At 33.1% G+C, this 20293-nt stretch overlaps 1 protein-coding gene across 9 annotated transcripts in view; it reads right to left on the reverse strand.

The window, feature by feature from the left end:
- Positions 1-20293, reverse strand: part of RFX3 (regulatory factor X3) — a 295708-nt gene that overhangs the window by 116509 nt on the left and 158906 nt on the right. For all 9 annotated transcript variants that reach the window (XM_032291035.1, XM_032291029.1, XM_032291028.1 and 6 more), the window contains one exon: positions 4551-4648. In XM_032291035.1, the coding sequence (XP_032146926.1) occupies positions 4551-4648 (98 nt within the window). The remainder of the gene's footprint in view (positions 1-4550; positions 4649-20293) is intronic.

Consider the following 20293-nt stretch of genomic DNA (forward strand, 5'->3'; position numbering starts at 1 on the left):
AGGTATATATTTTAAAAATGGATTTTTAATTATTCAGTGTCAATATATATTAGTGTACCATTTCCCAAAGCATACAATGTGATTTTATTAGACATTATTCAGATAAAAGTGTTCTGTGGTTCTATGCATTGCTATAGGACTTTTCAGAGCTTTTAAAAGGTTAAAAGGAATTGAGGGTTCTCAAGAGAAAGGGAATCACACAGTGTTTCCCTGCTCGTGTAACCACAGAACTCTCATGGGACTAACGCATGATGGATCATGGTATGAGAAGTTATGTATTGGAGTTGAGAAACCTATAATCTAAACAGGAAGACTACTAGAACAGATATCCATATTATGAATACTTTTGCATTTTAAAACACTGATTGTAAACAGTGGGCAAGCTTCAAAGAGTGATTTATATAAGAAAATCCTTTAAAATAAAGATTTCTTAATTTGACCATAATACAGCATGATGTCTTTATTTCCATTTTGACTAGCATAATGTAGGAGCAAGTGGGGGAAGTATGAGTCAAAAGAGAGTGGGGGAAGAAAAAAATCATTTTATTTTTAAAAAGTTATTTCTTAGCTACACCAAGAAATTTCCATTGAAATGAACTCTCTCTCTACATGGTATGCAATGTTTCCCAGCAGGTTTAATTATAGTATTCTAAATGATTAAATATCATAAATAGTAGGAATTTATAGAAATAAAGATGATGATCAAGCCTTTGGGAAAATTTTGGAAAAACTACTGCAAGGAAATACACAAATGATGTAGCATCAGTTCCTACAGAAGCAAGGATAAAATAAACAGGGGCAAAAGTGTTTTTGCAAAAATTACTTTTTTCTCCCTTAAGCAAAAAACTACTCTATTCCAACATCTAGCGCTGTAAAGCAGTCTCAGTTGTTTAATTGAAATGTATGCTCACTCACTAACCCACACTGTTAAGCCTGTTATGCTGGCAATAATTGTCCATATTCACAGGGAGAACCTGGCAAACTCTTCAGTATCATCAAATTAGAATGACTACAAGTTTTCATAAGTGACGACACATGTCTGTGAGGGCTGTCATCACCTCCTGAGTGAGACCCCATGCATTATGGCTACATGACATGCGGATGCTGGTGACAAGAGCATTAGTGAACTTACTAAGCATGCCCAGGTTTTAGGGCCATGTACTGAGTGCTCAAAAGTTCATGATAAACATCAGAGTCCCTATCTTCTGAAAGTATCATTAGCAAAAAGCATTTTTTATCACACAGAAGTGGGACTGAACTGTGATCCAAGTCAGAGATCAAACACTAACTTGCTATTAATTAAGTGTGGTAGGATAGAAGAATATGGAATATTCTTTCCTAACACACATGGAAGTGTACCAAATAAAAAGAAGCCATAGAAAGACCCTAAAATGAACATTAGAGACAAAAATTTTAATAGTCAAATGTCAGCACCACAAAATTACAGACAGACTGAATTAGCTTGTGCTGAAAAAAATTTTCTAGTCATATTTGAGAAAAAATATTCATAGTCCCTAGTTGCTAAATTTTGAGTATAATTCATGGCAACACAATGATTTTTCCTTATTAAGTATAAAAATGATGCTACAGAACCTTTAGTCAAAAATTATCCTTGATAGTAATGAAAGGTTTTTAAAGATGCAACTTCTCTCTCTTGACCAAAAGTGCACATTTGTAACATTATTGGCTAGAGTTGAGGATACAATCTGAGTCCACACAGACTAGATCAAAGCTAATTGGACTTTGTGACAAATGACCTCATGACCTAGACCTCATTAGTCATGATCTAACCAACTGAGCTAGTTGGCCATAGAAAATACATGTTACCACTAGATATTTTGCTTTGTATCATTTCTGCACTTAAATGGGCCCTAGAGTTTTAAAGAACCACGTTACAAATGCTATTTTTCTAAGGTTTTATGAATGAGTAAATTCATTCAACTCATGTTTACTTACTATGTGAAAGACCCTAAGATCAGTGGTAAAGCAGTTTAAAACTGCACAACACAATATGCGGAATTTAGAATCGTAAATAGGGAAGCAAAGTTGTAAACAAATAACAAAAGTGTATAATTTTACAGCAATAACTAACGTTTGTTGAGTGCTTACTATTCTTAAGATGGTTCATGAAGCACTTTTGATAAACTGAGGTTACCCATCGAGTAGCCTTTACCCAAAATGCTTGGAACAAGCAGTGTTTCAAATTTTTTATTTTTTCACATTTTGAAATATTTGCATTATACTTATCAGTTAAGCATCCTTAATCTGAAAATCTAAAATCTGAAATGCATGATGAGCATTTCCCTTGAGCATTATGTTGGTGGTCAAAGAGTTTCAGATTTGGGAGTATTTTGGATTTCAGATTTTCGGCTCAACTCGTACTCCATTTCATACATAACAGACTAATCTCTCCACCTTAGCTTGGACCAGTACAAAATGAGAAATAACTGTGATACATACTATACAGTTAACTCTCTCAACACCCATTCCAACTGCCCTTTTCCCTTGTCACATTCTACCACAACAGACATGAAAGCTACAAACTCCCATTCTGAGATTCCCCTGCAGGTGACCATTACTACTTGTCACAGACAAAGATGAAATGGCAACTGACAACTGGGTGACCTCTAGCAGTGTCTAGAAAGACATTTATTTTCCCTGACAGCATAAAGGTCGAAGTGGCAGGCGTCTTTTTCATTTGGTATAAATGCCAACAGTAGTTTAAGTTTATGGTGAAGATTCCAAAATCAGGCTCCAGGGGGCCCTGGACATATACAACAAACAGGTAGAGTGAAAAACATTCACAGTATGTCTAAAATATGTAAAGAGCTATAGATTTAATAGGGTAACAGAAATTTATTGACTTTATTATGTGCCAGCCACCTAAGTAAATGTAAATAAAACAAAATGCCAAGTTCCCATTCAGGGAGAGTTCTTCCTACTATACGAAACATAAACAAGCATTCATAGTACAATGCTGGAAGTAAAAGTCAGTGTACAATGTTGCCCTTTATAAGGGAAGGATAAGCTAACTGCAGAGCGGGAGAGTCAAGAGTCTATGTTACAAAAAAGGGGTGACATGTCTGTCCATAAAGATCACATTAGACTGGGTTTGGGGAGACTGGAAGGAAAGGAGAGAAGACAGAATGCTACTTCAGCAGAGAGAAAACAACATGAACAAAAACAGAAGTATGAAAGGAGAATATTTGGGGAAAAATGCACAAAGTTGGTTATGCCTAGAAGGTAGAAAATAAGGTTAGGGAGGTAGAGATGGGGAGAATGCCAATGTGGAATGTTAGATTTTATTTTATAGGTAATGGAGGTAGTATTAAAGACACTAGTGATGTGGGTAGATTCAGTGACCAAATATAGTAAGAAAAGAGAGAAGGCAGAGTCAATGAAAAGCTTTCAGTTTTGTATCATGTATTATGTACCAGGCTCTGTGTTAGGTACTTTAAATACATTTCCTTGTATCCTCACAATAACTCAATAAGAGTGTGATTATTCTTCTCCCACTTCCACAGAAACAACAATGAAAAGCTCAGATTATTTAAGTATGTTGGTCACAATTATGAAAACGAATACAAAGCTAACTAGAATTCTGTTTCTAGCTATAATAACAACAGATAACAACAATTGAACTCATATGTCCTCCATGCTTCTGGTGTTAAGCGTTATTACAGTGTTGACAAAAACAAAAGAAATCCTTCTTTCATGGAACTTACAGGTTGACATCATGGAAATAAATGAAATCACCCACGGAAAGAGTAGATGTCATAAGAATAAAGATAGTAGAGGTTATCATCCTGGGGTATACCAACATTGGTGGGAGGTGGGCAGAAGAGTCAGTGAGAGAACCTGAATTCATTTCAGGTTTACCAAAGAAGTCAACGGGTTGCAAATCCAACTTGGAAACAATCCTAGCGACTTACAATAATTCTCAGTTCCTTTACTTATATTAACATTCTGCATCTCATTCCAAAGTAGCTAAGAAACCCAATAAAATAAATTTACAAATTTACACTATTGTTGATGCAAAAGAGGTAAGTTGGTTTCAGGCGGGGGCAGGTTTAGATAGGAAAGTAAGATTTACTGAGCATCAGGCAATTTTATGTGGAATATCTTATTTTCAAAATGTTGAAAATACCCCAAATTCCTAACATACTGGTTTTATATTCATTTACACATACGTACACATAAAAATTCACCTTGCATATAAAAACAAAAAGCGTAGAGTTTAGAAGCTATCATTAAAATACAGATATCACTAACAAGGGATATATACATTTTTTTCTCCACCTAGAAACAACTATTAAAGGGCATAAGACTTTTAATAATTTTAAAAAACCTATGAGGTTAAGTCAAAGGAAAATGAGTGCATATTCTTAATAAATATAGACAAAAGCTCTAAAATCAGCTTAATTTCAGTAACTGTTCTAGTAGCAAATTACTTTGAAAACAAGGAAACAACTTGGGAATAGTGGGAGGGGTTCAAAAGTACATTATTTTCTGAGTGGATGAATTAAAAAGACTTCTACATACAAACTTACATTGCTCCATTGGTATAGACAGTGTCACTTCCTTCCACATACTGCACCTGAGCTGGATAGACATGTTGTACCTGCTGCACAGTCTGTACCTGCTGTACCTGAAAAATAAGTATTAGGACCTTGGTGAGAGGGAGGTATGATAGGAAGAATACAGAGCATTAGATCTACCTCAAAGGTTTCTCTGGTGTTACTGATAAATGTGAGAACGACTTATAAGAAAAACTTAGATTCATTCTATAGTTTCAAGATAAGTATGTGTTGGTTCCAGAGCAAGTACAACATTTGTGCTGAACAAATTCTTTAATATTTCTGCAGGTATACATGTGTAGACAGACATACTTCAACTGTTCAGGTTTAAAATTATGGAAGTTATTGGCCAGGCATGGTGGCTCATGTCTGTAATGCGATAATCCTAGCGCTGTGGGAGGCCAAGGCAGGCAGACTGCCTGAGCTCAGGAGTTTGAGACCAGCCTGGGTAACACAGAGAAATCCCATCTCTATTAAAACACCAAAAATTACCCAGGTGTGGCAGCATGCGCCTGTAATCCCAGTTACTCGGGAGGCTGAGGCAGGATAATTGCTTGAACCCGGGAAGCAGAGGTTGCAATGAGCCAAGATTGCACCACTGCATTGCAGCCTGGGTGACAGAGCAAGACTCCATCTTCAAAGAAAAAGGGAAAGTTCTTATTTTGGTAATTTATGAAATTCGATTCCATTTTAATTAAAAAAATTAAAGCTGAATTAGTTTTTAAAATTAAGAACAATTCATAACATAAAATTTCAAACACTCAAATGTGTAAAAAATACTGTAATAACCTTATGTAATTGTCATCCAAGATAAATGATCTTTTCCATTTATCCCCTTCACAAGATTATTTAAAAGTAATTCCAGAAGGCTGGGCGCAGTGGCTCACGCCTGTAATCCACTTTGGGAGGCAGAGGCAGCTGGATTACCTGAGGCCAGGAGTTCAAGACCAGCTTGACCAACATGATGAAAGCCCATTTCTACTAAAAATACAAAATTAGCCAGGCATGGTGGCACAAGCCTGTAATCCCAGCTACTTGGGAGGCTGAAGCAGGAGAATTGCTTGAACTCAGGAGGCAGAGGTTGCAGTGAGCCAAGATCATGCCATTGGACTCCAGCCTGTGCAACAAGAGCAAAACTCTGTCTCGAAAAAAAAAGTAATTCCAGAGATTATATCATTTCACTGGTAAATATTTTCATTTGTATCTCTAAGAGATAAGAATTGTTTTTAGCATGAACACAATAATTTCACATATATAACATTATTCCTTAATATCACCTAAAACTCAGTCATTGTTAAAATTTCCCTGATGAGTCCAATTATTATATATATTTTTTTCAAATCAAGATCCAAGCATGATCTAAATAATGCATTTGGGTTGATATTTTCTTTCTCTTTTAATCTCCAACAGTTCCCCCATCCTTTTTAGTTCCTGCCTATTACTTATTCAAGAAACTGGGTCATTTATCTTGGAGAATTTCTGGCATCGAGATTTGGTTAACAGCATTCTGAAATGTCATTTAGTTTGTTCCTCTATCTCATATATGCTGTATAAACTGGTACATGTTGGGGCTTGAACGAGTTCAATTTTTTAAAAAGTTGTGTACTTTCTACTGTGCCATCATCAGTTGACATATAACAACTGGCTGTCCCTCTGCAATATTAAGTTTGACCAGTGGGGTCATATGTTGTCAGCTGGGTCTATCCATTAATAGTATCCTGCTCCCTATCCATGTTTCACCTGAGGATATTAGTATGATTACTGTGTACAGATATTACTTTAATAAATAAAGGTTGTAAACTTGCGGTAGTCTAATTCTATTATTCTTTCTTCATTTATTAGTAAAAATCCTTCTATAAAGAATAAATTAATCTCATTCATTACTTCGTTACTTTCAAATAAAGTCCTTATGGGAAGAATAGGATAAGTACATGATTCCAGTACCAAAAATGACTTTATCCCCCAGTACCCTCCAGAGGTGATCAGTGTGGATTTTTATTTTGTTTTGTTTGTATCTTTATGATTCTTAGCTTTTGAACATATTTGACGTTTATCAATCCTAGCAGTCTTTTTTTCTTGCTAAAATAGTCCCATTGTTGGCCAATGGTAGTCTCTTCAAACTGGTTCCTATGACATGACCTCGCTATCTTTCTTAACTCTACTACTTTCTGTTATAACAAGATGTTTCAGGCTTATGTCATATTTCCTACTTAAGATCTGGAATCAGACATTTCTTCAAAAAAGCCCTGGCTCTTCTTAGTGGAAACTGGTATTCAAAGATTACAACTAAGACTCAATGAAGCTTACTGCTAGAGTGCTATTCATATTTCTAGGTCTTTTCATTGAACAAAGCTAGAAAATATAAATGTTTTGAAGGATAAAAATATATATCATAAATTCATACTAATTTTTGATTGCATTTAAAATATATACAAATTAAATATATATCTTTGATACATTTGCCCGTCTTTGCTCTTACGCTACAAATTTTGGTTACTAGAGATTTTAATGAGTATTTGCTTTATCATAAAATTTTATGGTTTCAAAATAAAAATATCATATTACTAAATGTCATATTAGTAATACTTGATTATCAAGTATTTGTTTCCTTCAATTGTTCTACCCTTAAAATATATGCCCCTAGAGATGTATAATTATATTACTATAAAGTCACTTAAAATAAGTCATCAGCTTGATACACAGTTAAATTCATGATTTAATTTTCTTAGGGTTTGCTGTATTTAATTTTGATTTAATTTTGCTCTATAATTACATGAAATATCGATGTGGTTCCAAAGTTGAAACTATAAAACAAGCAATGTATTTGGACAGGTGATCCTGCTTTCATCCCTGTTGCCTCTATCATACTGACTGCCTCACCGCAACACGCCATAGATAACCATTTTCACTATTTTTTGGTTTATCCTTTAATTTGCCTTTTATGCATACAGATGTGTATGAATGTGTATAGAAGCACCCATGTGTGACTACACACACACCACATTCTAAAAAAAACCACAGCATTTTATACACACTGTTCTGAACCTTGCTTTTTAAACTTAACAATATAGAATAAATCTGAAGATCATTCAATTATGGTACATTATGGCATAAAATAAAATACATTTCTTTTTACTTGGAATTGTGAAAAAAGTTTCCTTGTTACAAAATTGAGAAGCAATAAAAAACACTTTACATAAAACTGTAAACCTGTTTGTATGGTTAAAAATATGATAAGCAGAACCAAAAACAAATGAGCATCCAAAATTTTGAGAAAGATGAATAGTACTATTAAAAATATGTGTAGAAAATCTAGATAACCTTGGGTTTGGTGATGCTGTTTTAGATATAACACCAAAGGTGTAATTCATTGAAGAAAGAATTCACAAGCTGGATTTCATTAAAATGGAAGATTTCTACTTTGAAAGACACTGTGAAGAAAATGAAACGACAAGCCACAAACTGGGAGAAAATATTTGCAAGACTTATCTGATTAAGGATGGTTATCTAAAACTTATAAAAAGCTCTTAGAACTCAACAATAAGAAGCTGATCTTAAAAAAGGCCAAAGACCTTAATATAGATGAAGAATAAGGATATGAAAATATTCTCCCATCATAAGATACCAAAATATAAAATGCTGAATTAGAATGGCCAAAATCCAGAACACTGATAATACTAAATGCTATCAGGGATGTGAAAAAAACAGAAACTTTCATTCATTGCTGGAAGGAATGGAAAACGGTACAGACACTTAGGAAGGCAGGTTGGTAGTTTCTAACAACACTAAACATAATCTAGTCATATGATCTACTAATCATGTTCCTTGGTATTTACCCAAGGAGTTGTAAACTTATGTCTTCACAAAAACAGGCATACATGTTTATAACAACTTTATTCATAATTGCCAGAACTTGGAAACAACCAAGATGTGCTTCAGAAGGTAGATGGATGAATAAACTGCACTACATATCGAAACAATGGAATATTATTGTTTCCATTAATTCCATTAATGGAATATTATTCGGCACTGAAAAGAAATGAACTACCAAACCATGAAATGACATGGAGAAAACTTGCATGCATATGACCAAGTGAAAGAAGGTAATCTGCAAAGGGTACATACTGCAGGATTTCAACTATCTGACATTCTGGAAAAGACCAAATGATGGAAACAATAAAAAGATCAGTGGCTGCCAGGCACTGGGAGAAAGGAGAGATGAATAGGCAGAGCCCATAGGATTTGTAGAACAGTAAAACTACTCTGTCTGATACTGTAATGGTGGATACATGTCATCATACATTTGTTCAAAACTATAGAATGTACAACACCAAGAATGAACTCTAATATAAATTTTAGCCTTTGGGTGATAATGATGTGTCAATATAGGTTCATCTGGTGGGGAATGTTGATAATGGGAGAAGCTATTCATGTGTGAGGGAAGGAGTTTTATGGAAATCTCTGTACTTTCCTCTCAATTTTGCTGTAATACTAAAGTCGCTTTAGAAAACTGAAGTGTTCTCAAGAAACTAAAAACCTTTTTTTAAAGTGTGTATGCTGCCGGGCGTGGTGGCTCACGCCTGTAATCCCAGCACTTTGTGAGGCAGAGGCGGGTGGATCATGAGGTCAAGAGATCGAGACCATCCTGGTCAACATGGTGAAACTCCGTCTCTACCAAAAATACAAAAAATTAGCTGGGCATGGTGGTGCGTGCCTGTAATCCCAGCTACTCAGGAGGCTGAGGCAGGAGAATTGCCTGAACCCAGGAGGCGGAGGTTGCGGTGAGCCGAGATCGAGCCATTGCACTCCAGCCTGGGGAAGAAGAGCGAAACTCCGTCTCAAAAAAAAAAAAAAAAAAAAGTGTGTATGCACATATAAATGTAAATATACAAACATATTCTGGTTTAGTTGCAATTAATTTAATATTCTGGTTTAATTGCAATTAATTTAAATGCAAATATTTATAAACTTAAAATGGAGAAACCTCCCTAGAAACATTCAAGAGCAAAATGCCATAAAAGCCAGTCAGATTTGAACAGCAACGAGAACAAAACAGTTTAGGACAACTAACACTAAAAATAAAGTTCAAAATCTAGACATACATTTGAATAAGCAGTTTGCAGTATATTTAATAAGGTATAGTATCCTATATATATAAATGCTCCCAATAAATCAATTAAAAAAAAAGAACTAAAACATAGTAGAACATAGGTGGGTCACAAAATTAAAATTATAGATGAACAATAAATGTAAATGTTAAAAGCTCAACATTAAATGTAATCAGAGAACTTCAAATGAAAACTACTTTTTACCCTCTAGAACTCTAAAATTTACCAAAAAGATATTAATTAAAAACATTATTTTAAGAAAACAGGAATGCTTACCTATAGTTAGTAGTAATATAAATATGTTCTTCAGGCAATTTAAAGGTAATTTATAAACAGGCATATTATTTGACATTTTTGTGAATTTCTTCAATAAGAAAACTCACTATCTGAAGAGCTGCTGTACAAAAGTTTCAAAAAATATGTAATTTATAAGAAAAAGGAAAACCATAACAATGATGAAATGTGACATTATCAAGTGAATTTTAGTTCAATCATTCCATAGAATACATGGCTGATATAAAAGAATAAAGTAAAATTTATATGTATTTATTAATAGCAAGATTTCCAAGATATATTACTAAGTTAAAAAAGTATGTTACAGAATACTTATACTTAGTGTGATTTGTATTTACAAAAATAAATTTATGAATATATAAATATAAACATAAATCAAATGTGTGTATATGAGTGTGCATATATATATGAGCATATATGTTTGTATGTGTATACAAATTCATATAAAGGAGAATAGAAGGATATCCACCAAACTGCTAAAAATGGCAACTCTGCTGAGTGACAAGAAAAGAGGTGAGAGGGGTGAAATAACTAACATCTTTTATTCTGCATATTTATATTGCTCTTAGATTTTTTAAAGTGAAGATAATTTATATATTATGTACATATTAAAATCATATCAAACATAAAATCATATTTAAGGTCTTACCACTATGGCTGATCACATCTTAAAACATCTCTGCACCTTACACATCAAACAACTTACACATCATATTAAAACATATTAAAAGTTTATAAGACTTCCACTTCAGGCCATACTGGAGTAAATACTACTGGAAATGCCCTGCCAAATGAAACAAATAATGTTTTCAGTTATATGACAAAAGGCATCATAAGATAGTGATTTTTAAGAGAAAAGACACAAGGTGAACCCTGCCATAATCCTGGCTTGTGACCTAGAACCATTTTCCACATTGCAGAAAAGGAAGAGAGAAACGAGGACAGAATGAAGGTCTCACTAGATAAGGAAACAAAGATTAGAAATTAACAGCAGCTAAAATGCGGGCACAGAGTATTAGAGAGGTCATTAGAAAAAATGATGAGAGATTCTGTTGGGTCTGTCAGCAACTCTCTTGGATCTCTCACCCTCATTTTCTGAACTGCACGTGTGTATGGTACATATATGTTTAAGATGTGACTAGCCATAGTGGTAAGACCTCGATCAACACCTAGGGCATTCTGTAGATATGCCAGAAGGGGCAAAGCCTTATTAGTGGGGCTATACTAGCTCTAGAGTAAAGACAACTTTATGCCCATCCTAACGAAGCTAAAAGACAAGCTTTGACAGTATCAATCTGAATTACAAGTAGCATAAGTGACTACCCAAAACAAAATGTAATATGTTTAAAGGAAGAGAGCAAAATCCAGATTTATAACACCATAAGAATCATAATCCCTAGCATATAATAAAAAATTATTATACATATAAACAAGCAGGGAAATGTGACCTGTAATTAGGAGAAAAATCAATCAATAGAAACAGACCTTGAAATGACACAAATGAAGTAGAAGGCAGAATCTTTAAAACAGCTATTATAAATAGATTTATGATTTAAGGGAAAAGATGAACATGATGAGAAAACAAGAAAGAAGCTACAAAGAAGAACCAAATGCTATTTGTAGAGTTGGAAAATGCAAAATCTAAAATTAAAATTTCACTGGTTAGGTTTAAAAGCAGATAATACAATGAAGAAAAGATCACTTAAAATGAAAGCCAAGCAATAATATCTATCTACCATGAAGAACAAAGACAAAAAAAAGAAATGACGAGGAATAAAGTATCAATGAACTAAGGGACAGTATTTAGTAGTCCCAGAGAAGTAACAGAAAACATATTGAATGAAGAGGGGTAGATTTCTCTTTCCAAATTTGATTGAAATGATAAACACAAATAGAAAAACATCATCAATGTACAGACAAAGAAGGCAAACTGGTAGGATCAACTGAAGCCAGCAATTTTTGAGACTAGCCAGGGCAATATAGTAAGATCCCATCTCTACCAAAAAACTTGTTTAAAAATGTATAGACAAAGAATATTACACGAAAATGCATTACAATTAATGTGCTAGCCCCAGTAATAAAGAGAAAAAATTTAAGCAGACAGAAAAAAAGATAGATCCCAGGCAGCAAATATTAGAATGACTGAAAACTTCTCAGTCAAAAATAATGCAAGTCCAAGACGAATAAATAACAGCTTTAAAGTAGTGAGAGGAAAAAAAAAATTTGACCTAAATTTCCATAGTCAGTGAAATGGCCTTCAAAAATGAAGAGGGGGTTCTTTTTCTGACAAACAAAAGCTGACAGAATACTTCTCTAACAGACAGCCAACAAAGATAATGACAAAAGAAGTTCTTCAGACTGAAGAAAAAGAATACTAGATAGAAACCGAGATCTACATAAAGAAATGAGAAACATTCAAAATAATAAATTTTTAGGTAAGTTATAGAAATTTTTTGTTTTCTTATCTTTTAATTTTCTGTAAAAGGTAATTGACTATGTAGAGCAAAAATAATAACAATGCCTGGAGGGGTTTACAACATATGTAGAAGTAAAATGTATGAATGATAAAAATAGCACAAAGGACAGAAGAGGGAATTGAAAATATTCTTTTACAATATTCATATATATTTAGTGGTAAATTATTGGTTGAATACAGGCTGTGATAAATATATATATTTTAAAATCTTTGAATACTAAAGAAAAAAATAATGAAGATAGAGTGTCATACTAGAAAATACTCAATAAATCTAATAGAAAGCAAAAATAAAGGAAATGAAAGAACCGATGGGATAAATAGAAAACAAACAAGATGCTAGAATTAAATGCAACCGTATCAGTAATTACCTGGAATCAACAAGATTTAAATCCTGATTGTCACAGTGGGTAAAAATGGGTGAGATCCAACTATATGTTATCCATCGAAACATACTTTAAATATACAGAGACAGGTTAAAAATAAAAAGATATTATAAAGTGATAAATCTTACAACTACCAATTATAAGAAAAAATGAACTGGCTGTATTAATATCAGTCAAAGTAGACTTCAGAACAAAGAATATTACTAGAGGTAAAAAGAAATATTTTATTAAGAAAAATATCAAGAAATAATAAATGTCATATGTGTTTACTGCTAAAGACAAAGTTTTAGAATACATGAAGCAAAAACTGATATAACTGAAAGAAGATATTTAAAAATCCAGTTACAGTTGGAGACTTTAGCTTTCTTTTCTCCATAATTGATATGCAAAAAAGACCAAAAATCATTGAGAATATAGAAATTGTCAACCAACTTAACCAGAATGACTTTCACGTGATAACCTATTTAACAACAGCAGCGCAGGCATGCTCTGACACACATGAACATGCATCATGAAAGCTCAATTAATGAAAAACAAAACAAGTCCCAACAAATTTAAAAACATTAAAACAATACAGAGCATGCTCTCTGACCAAAAACATTAAATTCAAAATCAAGGACAAAAATATATCTATCTTGAAATGTCCAAAATATTTATAAAATAAATAACATACTTATTAATATAATCTATGATTCATATCATGAAGAAATCACAAGGGAAATTAGAAAATGTTTTGAATTGAATGTTACTAAAATATATAATATATCATAATCTGCAGTATGCAGCCAGAGCCTCACATAGAGTGAAATGTATAGCTTTAAACATATATATTAGGGAGAAAAACCTAAGGCAATAATCTAAGTTTCCACTTTATGTTAAAAATTGAAGAATAAATTAAATCTAGAATAGGTAGAGAGAAAGAAAGAATAAAGCTAATAAAATAAATAAAAATCTGAAAAACAACAGAAAAAAATAATTGAAACAATAAACAGTAAGGTAGACTTATCGAAGAGAAAAAGAAGATACGAATTACAAATTTCAAGGGTGAAAGTGGAAACATCACTATACATCTTTAAAAAGCTAATAAAGACAATGCATTGTCAATAAATTCAACAACTAAGATGAAATGGACAAAGTTTATAAAAGACAAATAACCAAAACTGGACCCAAAATACCCAATCCCAAATCATATATGTAAAATTGAATTTATTCCCAGAGAGATAACTCCAGGCCCAGATGGCTTCACTGGTAAATTGTAGGAAACATTTCAAGAAGAAAAAAATGTCCAATCTAACACGAATGTTTTAAAAAACAGAAAACAATGGAACATCTCCCAACTGTTTTTATGAGGCTAGGCTAAAAGTGAAACCAAAACTAGAAAAGACATTACAAGAAAAGAATACTATAAACTAATTTCTCTCATAAACCTAAATGCAAAAGTTTTTAACAAAATATACCTAGATCTAGTTTAATAATATATTTACAGGACAACACATCATAAGCAGGTAGGGTTTAATGGAAGAATGCAATGCCAGTTTAATATTTAAAAACTCACAAATACAATCCACCGTATTTACAACATAAAAGAAAAAAACACCTGATCGCCTCAATAAATGCCAGAAAAGCATCTGACAAATTTCAACATCCATTCATAATTAAACTCACACACACACACAGACACACACACATAAACACACACACACACACACCCTCCGTAAGCTAAGGATAGATACTTCCTTAACCTGACATAGCATCTATAGAAAAAACACAAATACCATAGTGAATAGTAGGAGACAGATCTTTAGCACTTTTAAAAATACTCCCTTTTTTCATGATATAATGCCTTTGTTTAAATTCTTAAGTGCCTCCCAGTCATATTTTAGATAAAAACAAAATAACTCAAGCAGGACACAAAATCCTTTCATTAACAATATGTAAATCTTGATGGATATTTTCAACATAGTCTCTCTGCTCCTTTATAATCATTCATTAAAATCTTGTATATTCTTGCTACCTTCTCATCATTTATACTGTTTTCTCTACATAAATTCTCTCAACAACCAATACAAATCCACTATTTCCTTTGAGGCCTAATTAAAAATTTTGTAGTAATATAAATACTTTTCTAAATTTTTAAACAACATAATATTTTTACCTTTTGCAGTTATAATTACAAGAGAAATTAGAACATGTTTTGAATATAAAGATAATAAAAACAACATAAAATTTGTGGTACACAAGAAAGTAGTATTTGGAAAGAATTTTTATTTAATTACTTATATTAGAACCAAATTTCACCAGCAGCTGGGAGGGGAAATGGGGAAGGGAGGATGAAGAGAAGTTGGTTAGTGGGCACAAAAATATAGATTAGATAAAAGTAGTAAGTTCTAGTATTTGGTAGTACAGTAGGGAAATTATAGTTAACATTTATTATATATTTCAAAATAGCTAGAAGAATTGTAATGTTCCCAACCCAAAGAAAAGATACATGTTTGACGTGATGGACATCTCAAATACACTGATTTGATCAGTACACATTGCATACGTGTATCAAAATAGCACATGTATCCCAGAAATATGTACAACTATAATATATATTTTAAAAAATAGTTTCTCTAAAAGGTCTTTTGTAATTTATTTTATCCCATAAGAGACTATTCCTTTTATTTTGCTCTCAGGATTTATGAATACATGAGTAGTAGCACATAGCTTAGTACTATTTCATATTCTCCACTGGTTTCCTTCATGGGGGCCAATATGATAAGGTGGAAAAATTGGTTAATTTGAATTTAAGGAGTCCTTGTGCTGACACTGGATATTAGGGTAGTCGGTAATTTCTTTAAGCAATGAATTATGTGTAAAATAAAAATGATACCTAATCTATCAAAAGGATTTTTGTGAGGCTCAAAAGCAATTAAGTTTAGATACAAAGCATGGTTTAGGTCTATATGAATATTACAATACATCTTGAATAACTGGTGAAATTATGAAATACTTCAAAAACAGGAGTCTTGTCTTTATGTCTCTGCAAATTTCATCTTTAGATCCCATTTGGTTTCAGCCATAAATGTGTACAATAAATGTTCATCAAGGGTCCCTTAAAATCATGAGATTCTATAATTATAGTAGAAATGAAACTTAGAAAATGTCAAGAATCTTGGAAAAGAAATCTGGATAGATGCTGGCTAACTTGTCTAGGACAGCAATGTATAAATACGTCTCTTGATCACATGGCGACTTTACAGTACAATGTAAAAATAGGGCATAATTCTTTACACTACCTACCAAGTTAAGGAATTGACAAAATGAATGGAAGATGAAATTAAATAGTGAAAATACTGAATTACAGCATGTTTTAGAGGTAACACCATTTTCATTATTATCCAGTGTAGCAGTCCATTCTTACATTGCTATGAAGAAACACATGAGACTAGCTAATTTATAAAGGAAAAAGGCTTAATTGATTCACAGTTCCACAAGACTTGGGAGGCCTCAGGAAACTTACAATCACGGTGGAAGGTGAAGCAAACACAAGTCCTTCTTCACATGGCAGCAGGAGGAGAATGAATGCCAAGCAAAGGGGTGAGCCCCTTATAAAACTATCAGATCTCATGAGAACTCACTATCACAAGAACAGCTTGGAGGAAACTGCCTCCAAGATTCAATTATCTCCATCCGGTCCTGCCCTTGATACATGGGGATTATTACAATTCAAGGTGAGATTTGAGTGGGGACACAGAGCCAAATCAAATAATTTGGTATGTATGGGTTTTCTGCCAACCTTTAAAAATCTTGGCTTATGAGGCCCTTGAAATGATTTGGTGAAGGTAAGAAATTGAATTGGGCATACCGTTTATAATTTAAGAGACTTTTTTCAAAGGTAAAAGACAGTGGAGGAAGTAAAGAGGGATTAAAAAAGGACAGAAAATGAAAAGAAGAACCAAAAACAGGAAAGTATCTTATGTATACATGTCTCATTCTACCAGTGAAAAGTTAAGAAGTTAAGACCCTCAAAAACCTTTTCTTTACCTAGTTTTCAGTTTAGAGTTTGTCATGTTTTTTTTTTTTGTTGTTGTTGTTGCTGTTTTGGGAGTGAGGCTGTGCCTTTGTTATAATAGTAAAGGTGGATTGGAAAGCCATGGATATGCTCCCTTCTACCTAAAGTAAAGTCAGTCGTGTCCACTAAGAGCACTGTGACCACAGAGCCAGTTTATCACGATGTATACACCCAGACACAGGATGGGAAATGAGAATAAGAGAATTCCACCCCATCCCTAGCCCTGGCCCAAGTCCACATATAGAGTAACAACATTTTTTATATTTGTTGGTATATTCCCAGAGTCCAGCACAGGGAAAACGCACTGTAAAAAAAAATTGTAAAATTGATAGAATCTTCTAAATGTGGATGGGTACTTTTTTCAAATAATGAAACAAAGAAATGTTTATTTTTTCAAAAAGGGACTGATGATCACTTTTTACTATCATTCGTGTATCATTAAAAACCAAAGATAAAAAAGAAATTAAAAAAAACCAAAGGTGAAATTTTAAAGTTGCATGCTATTTTCTCTTTCTAAAAAAATCAAATGTGATTCAAATTGTTCAAATATTATTTGCTACAATGTTAAACAATTTCTATTCAAGTATTTACTAAGTTATCTATTATAAGCCTATTTTCTGTTTTAGTTGCCATTACGTTAGTGCAGGAACTATTCAGGTTAGCATTTCTCAAAGAGATGGGGAAACCAGCATCTTATAGTCATTTTATTGTCATCCCAAATAATTTTATTTCCTACCCATCTTTGTGAAGTCTTTAAACTGACACATTTACTATTTGTACTATCTAAGCACTGAGAGAAGAGATAATTAAGCTCTATGAAATTAATATCATCTCAATCTCATTGCCTTTCCCAAAATAAATTCCCAGAAGCATTTCCAAAGAGAATAAACAAATATTTTTTACTACTTAAAATTTTAATGTGAAAAATCAAAATGGGCAAAATAGGAACTGAAGAGAGAAGGATAAAGGTGGAATTAGCAGGAATAACCAGCAATTTCAATAATTAAGTGTTAAATGAATTAAAACGACATGAACATACCAAGTTCAAAATGACCTTGAGTTAATTTTTAAAAAGTTATCTTGTACACATCAGTATGTTGGCAGCAATGAATTCTGACTGTAATAACATTCTGTTCCAGAATTTATTCTGTCAACTGAAGGGAAAAAAATTATCCCCCAAATATAAATATAAATGATGTATTTACATTCATAGACACTAGATGAATTAAAAAACACTCCTACTGATAGACATTTAAATATATGGAAGCACCTCATATTACTATTCAAATGTTGTACTACAAATGCATTTGCTAATTTTGTGTACTTTTTTTGTAATTTGTATTATTTATTAAAAAGTGAATACCAAAACAAATTATATACCAGAGGAAAATGTGCTAGCTCAACAGAATCAATTAGTATATTTTGAGGACAAATTTATACAATATGTTATTTTGGATGTGCTTCAAGAAAAATAAAATGAATCACACTTCAAAATAGAAATCCTTTTCAATAGTAAATGAGTTCATTTATAATTGTTAAGCTTATTAGTCAGTAAAGAACAATACTAGTCTCTTTGTAAAAATTTCTTTATTACGTCAAGATCTTCATTGCCTTTCACACAGAAGAGCATTTCTTACACATTTGGTTGGCACCAAACATTTCAAAACTTAGTTTTAAGAAATGTCAAAAACTGTACTAAGATCATTTTAACAGACCTATAAGACATATGAGAGCTCTTAGCAGGTTAAAAACAAGGGATATTAGAACAGTTATGGTAGAAGCTGCTATGTGACTGACCAAATGTGAAACAGGAGGAAAAAAGACCCACATTGTAACAGCTACTAATAAAAGGACAGTGGAGAAGTAAGACATGCTGAGTAGCAGCAGGGAGTTAATTATGAAAGTAATCTTGTGAGAAGAAGAAGGAATAGAACTCAGTCAGTATTTCTGGCCCAGTAAAACCACAGGGAAATGAAGGAATTGAGGAGAAAGAAGTCAAAAAGTCAAAAGCACAGTGCAGATTTGCTAGAAGGGAAGATGCAAGGAAAAAAAAAAACATAAGGAAAAAACGTATTTTTTCCATAAGCAATGATTATGGAAAATAGATATCATAAACCTGAAAACAGCTTTTTCAGTCTTAGTTAAAAGTAGGCACCAGGCACAACAGCTCATGCCTGTATTCCAACACTTTGGGGGGCTGAGGCGGGAGGACTGCTTGAGCCCAGGAGTTCAAGATCTGCCTGAGCAACGTAGTATGACCTTGTTTCTTTAGAAAAAACAGTAAAATAAATTGTGAGAACTTTGGGAGGCTGAGATGGGAGGATCACTTGAGCCCAGTTTAAGGCCAGCCTAGACAACATAGGGAGGCCCTGCCTCTACAAAAAATAAAAAAATAGCTGGGCATGTTAGCACACATCTATAGTCCCAGCTACTCAGGAGGCCGAGGCAGAAGGATTGCTTGAGCCCAGGAGTTTGAGGCTGCAATGAGCCATAATTGTGCCACTGCACTTCACCCGGGACAACAGAGCAAGACCCTGTCTCAAAAATAAAGTAAAATAAAATAAAACAAAATAAATTATATATCGCAGGCTATTTAATAAATCTTGCCAAAACAAGTTCTACAAGTATGAATGTTTGGTGTAGTTCATAGGTAAAGGATGTTTATCCTTTATGAGCACAAGATCACAGAGAACAAAAAGCAAGGTTAAGGGGGTTGGAAAAAATGTTTCTTAAATTCTGTCTCACTGTGTTTATTGAGCAAGAGCCAGAAGTTGCCCTGGATCTTTAACATTAATTTACAAAGGACTTCCTTAGCTATCCAATGTTATTAAAAAGTTGCTACGAATCTTCTAGGAATGTCAGCCCTTCCATGTTAAAGAATGTGATGAATGTCAAAAATTAGAAAACAATGTATTGTTAATTTAAATAACAGATTTCATTTTACGTAGAAAATCGAATTTGTTTATTTACTTTATAAATTCACACACTGCCCCGTGGTAGATGACCCTGTCACTTATAAACCGTGTAGCTCTTCTGTTTTTCAGAAAATCTTAGCTCTTTAGATATAGTTTTCTTTCATTAGACTTTAAAAGATGCTTCCAGCAGATTCAAATTCAATAAACATCAAAAGCCTGCTTCTTCTACAGGGTTGCAGTTAAATATGAAACTTATGCTTTATAGGAATTATTTACTAAAACTACGTGATTGCTATAGGCAACTTGAACTTGTGAGGACAGCATAAGTATAATAATGTTATGCTTGAACTTTTTGAGAAGAATCATATGAAGGCTAACATAGCAGTAGAGTCCTGGCTCTCTTGACCTTGTGACCATCTGAGAAAGAAGGAATCAAATGGAAGTGAATTAGCTCAATAAATCATCCCTAGATGCCTACCATTT

This window comes from Sapajus apella, unplaced genomic scaffold, assembly GCF_009761245.1.
Source record: "Sapajus apella isolate SASKATOON/1434 unplaced genomic scaffold, GSC_monkey_1.0 scaffold24, whole genome shotgun sequence".
Taxonomy (NCBI): Eukaryota; Metazoa; Chordata; class Mammalia; order Primates; family Cebidae; genus Sapajus; species Sapajus apella.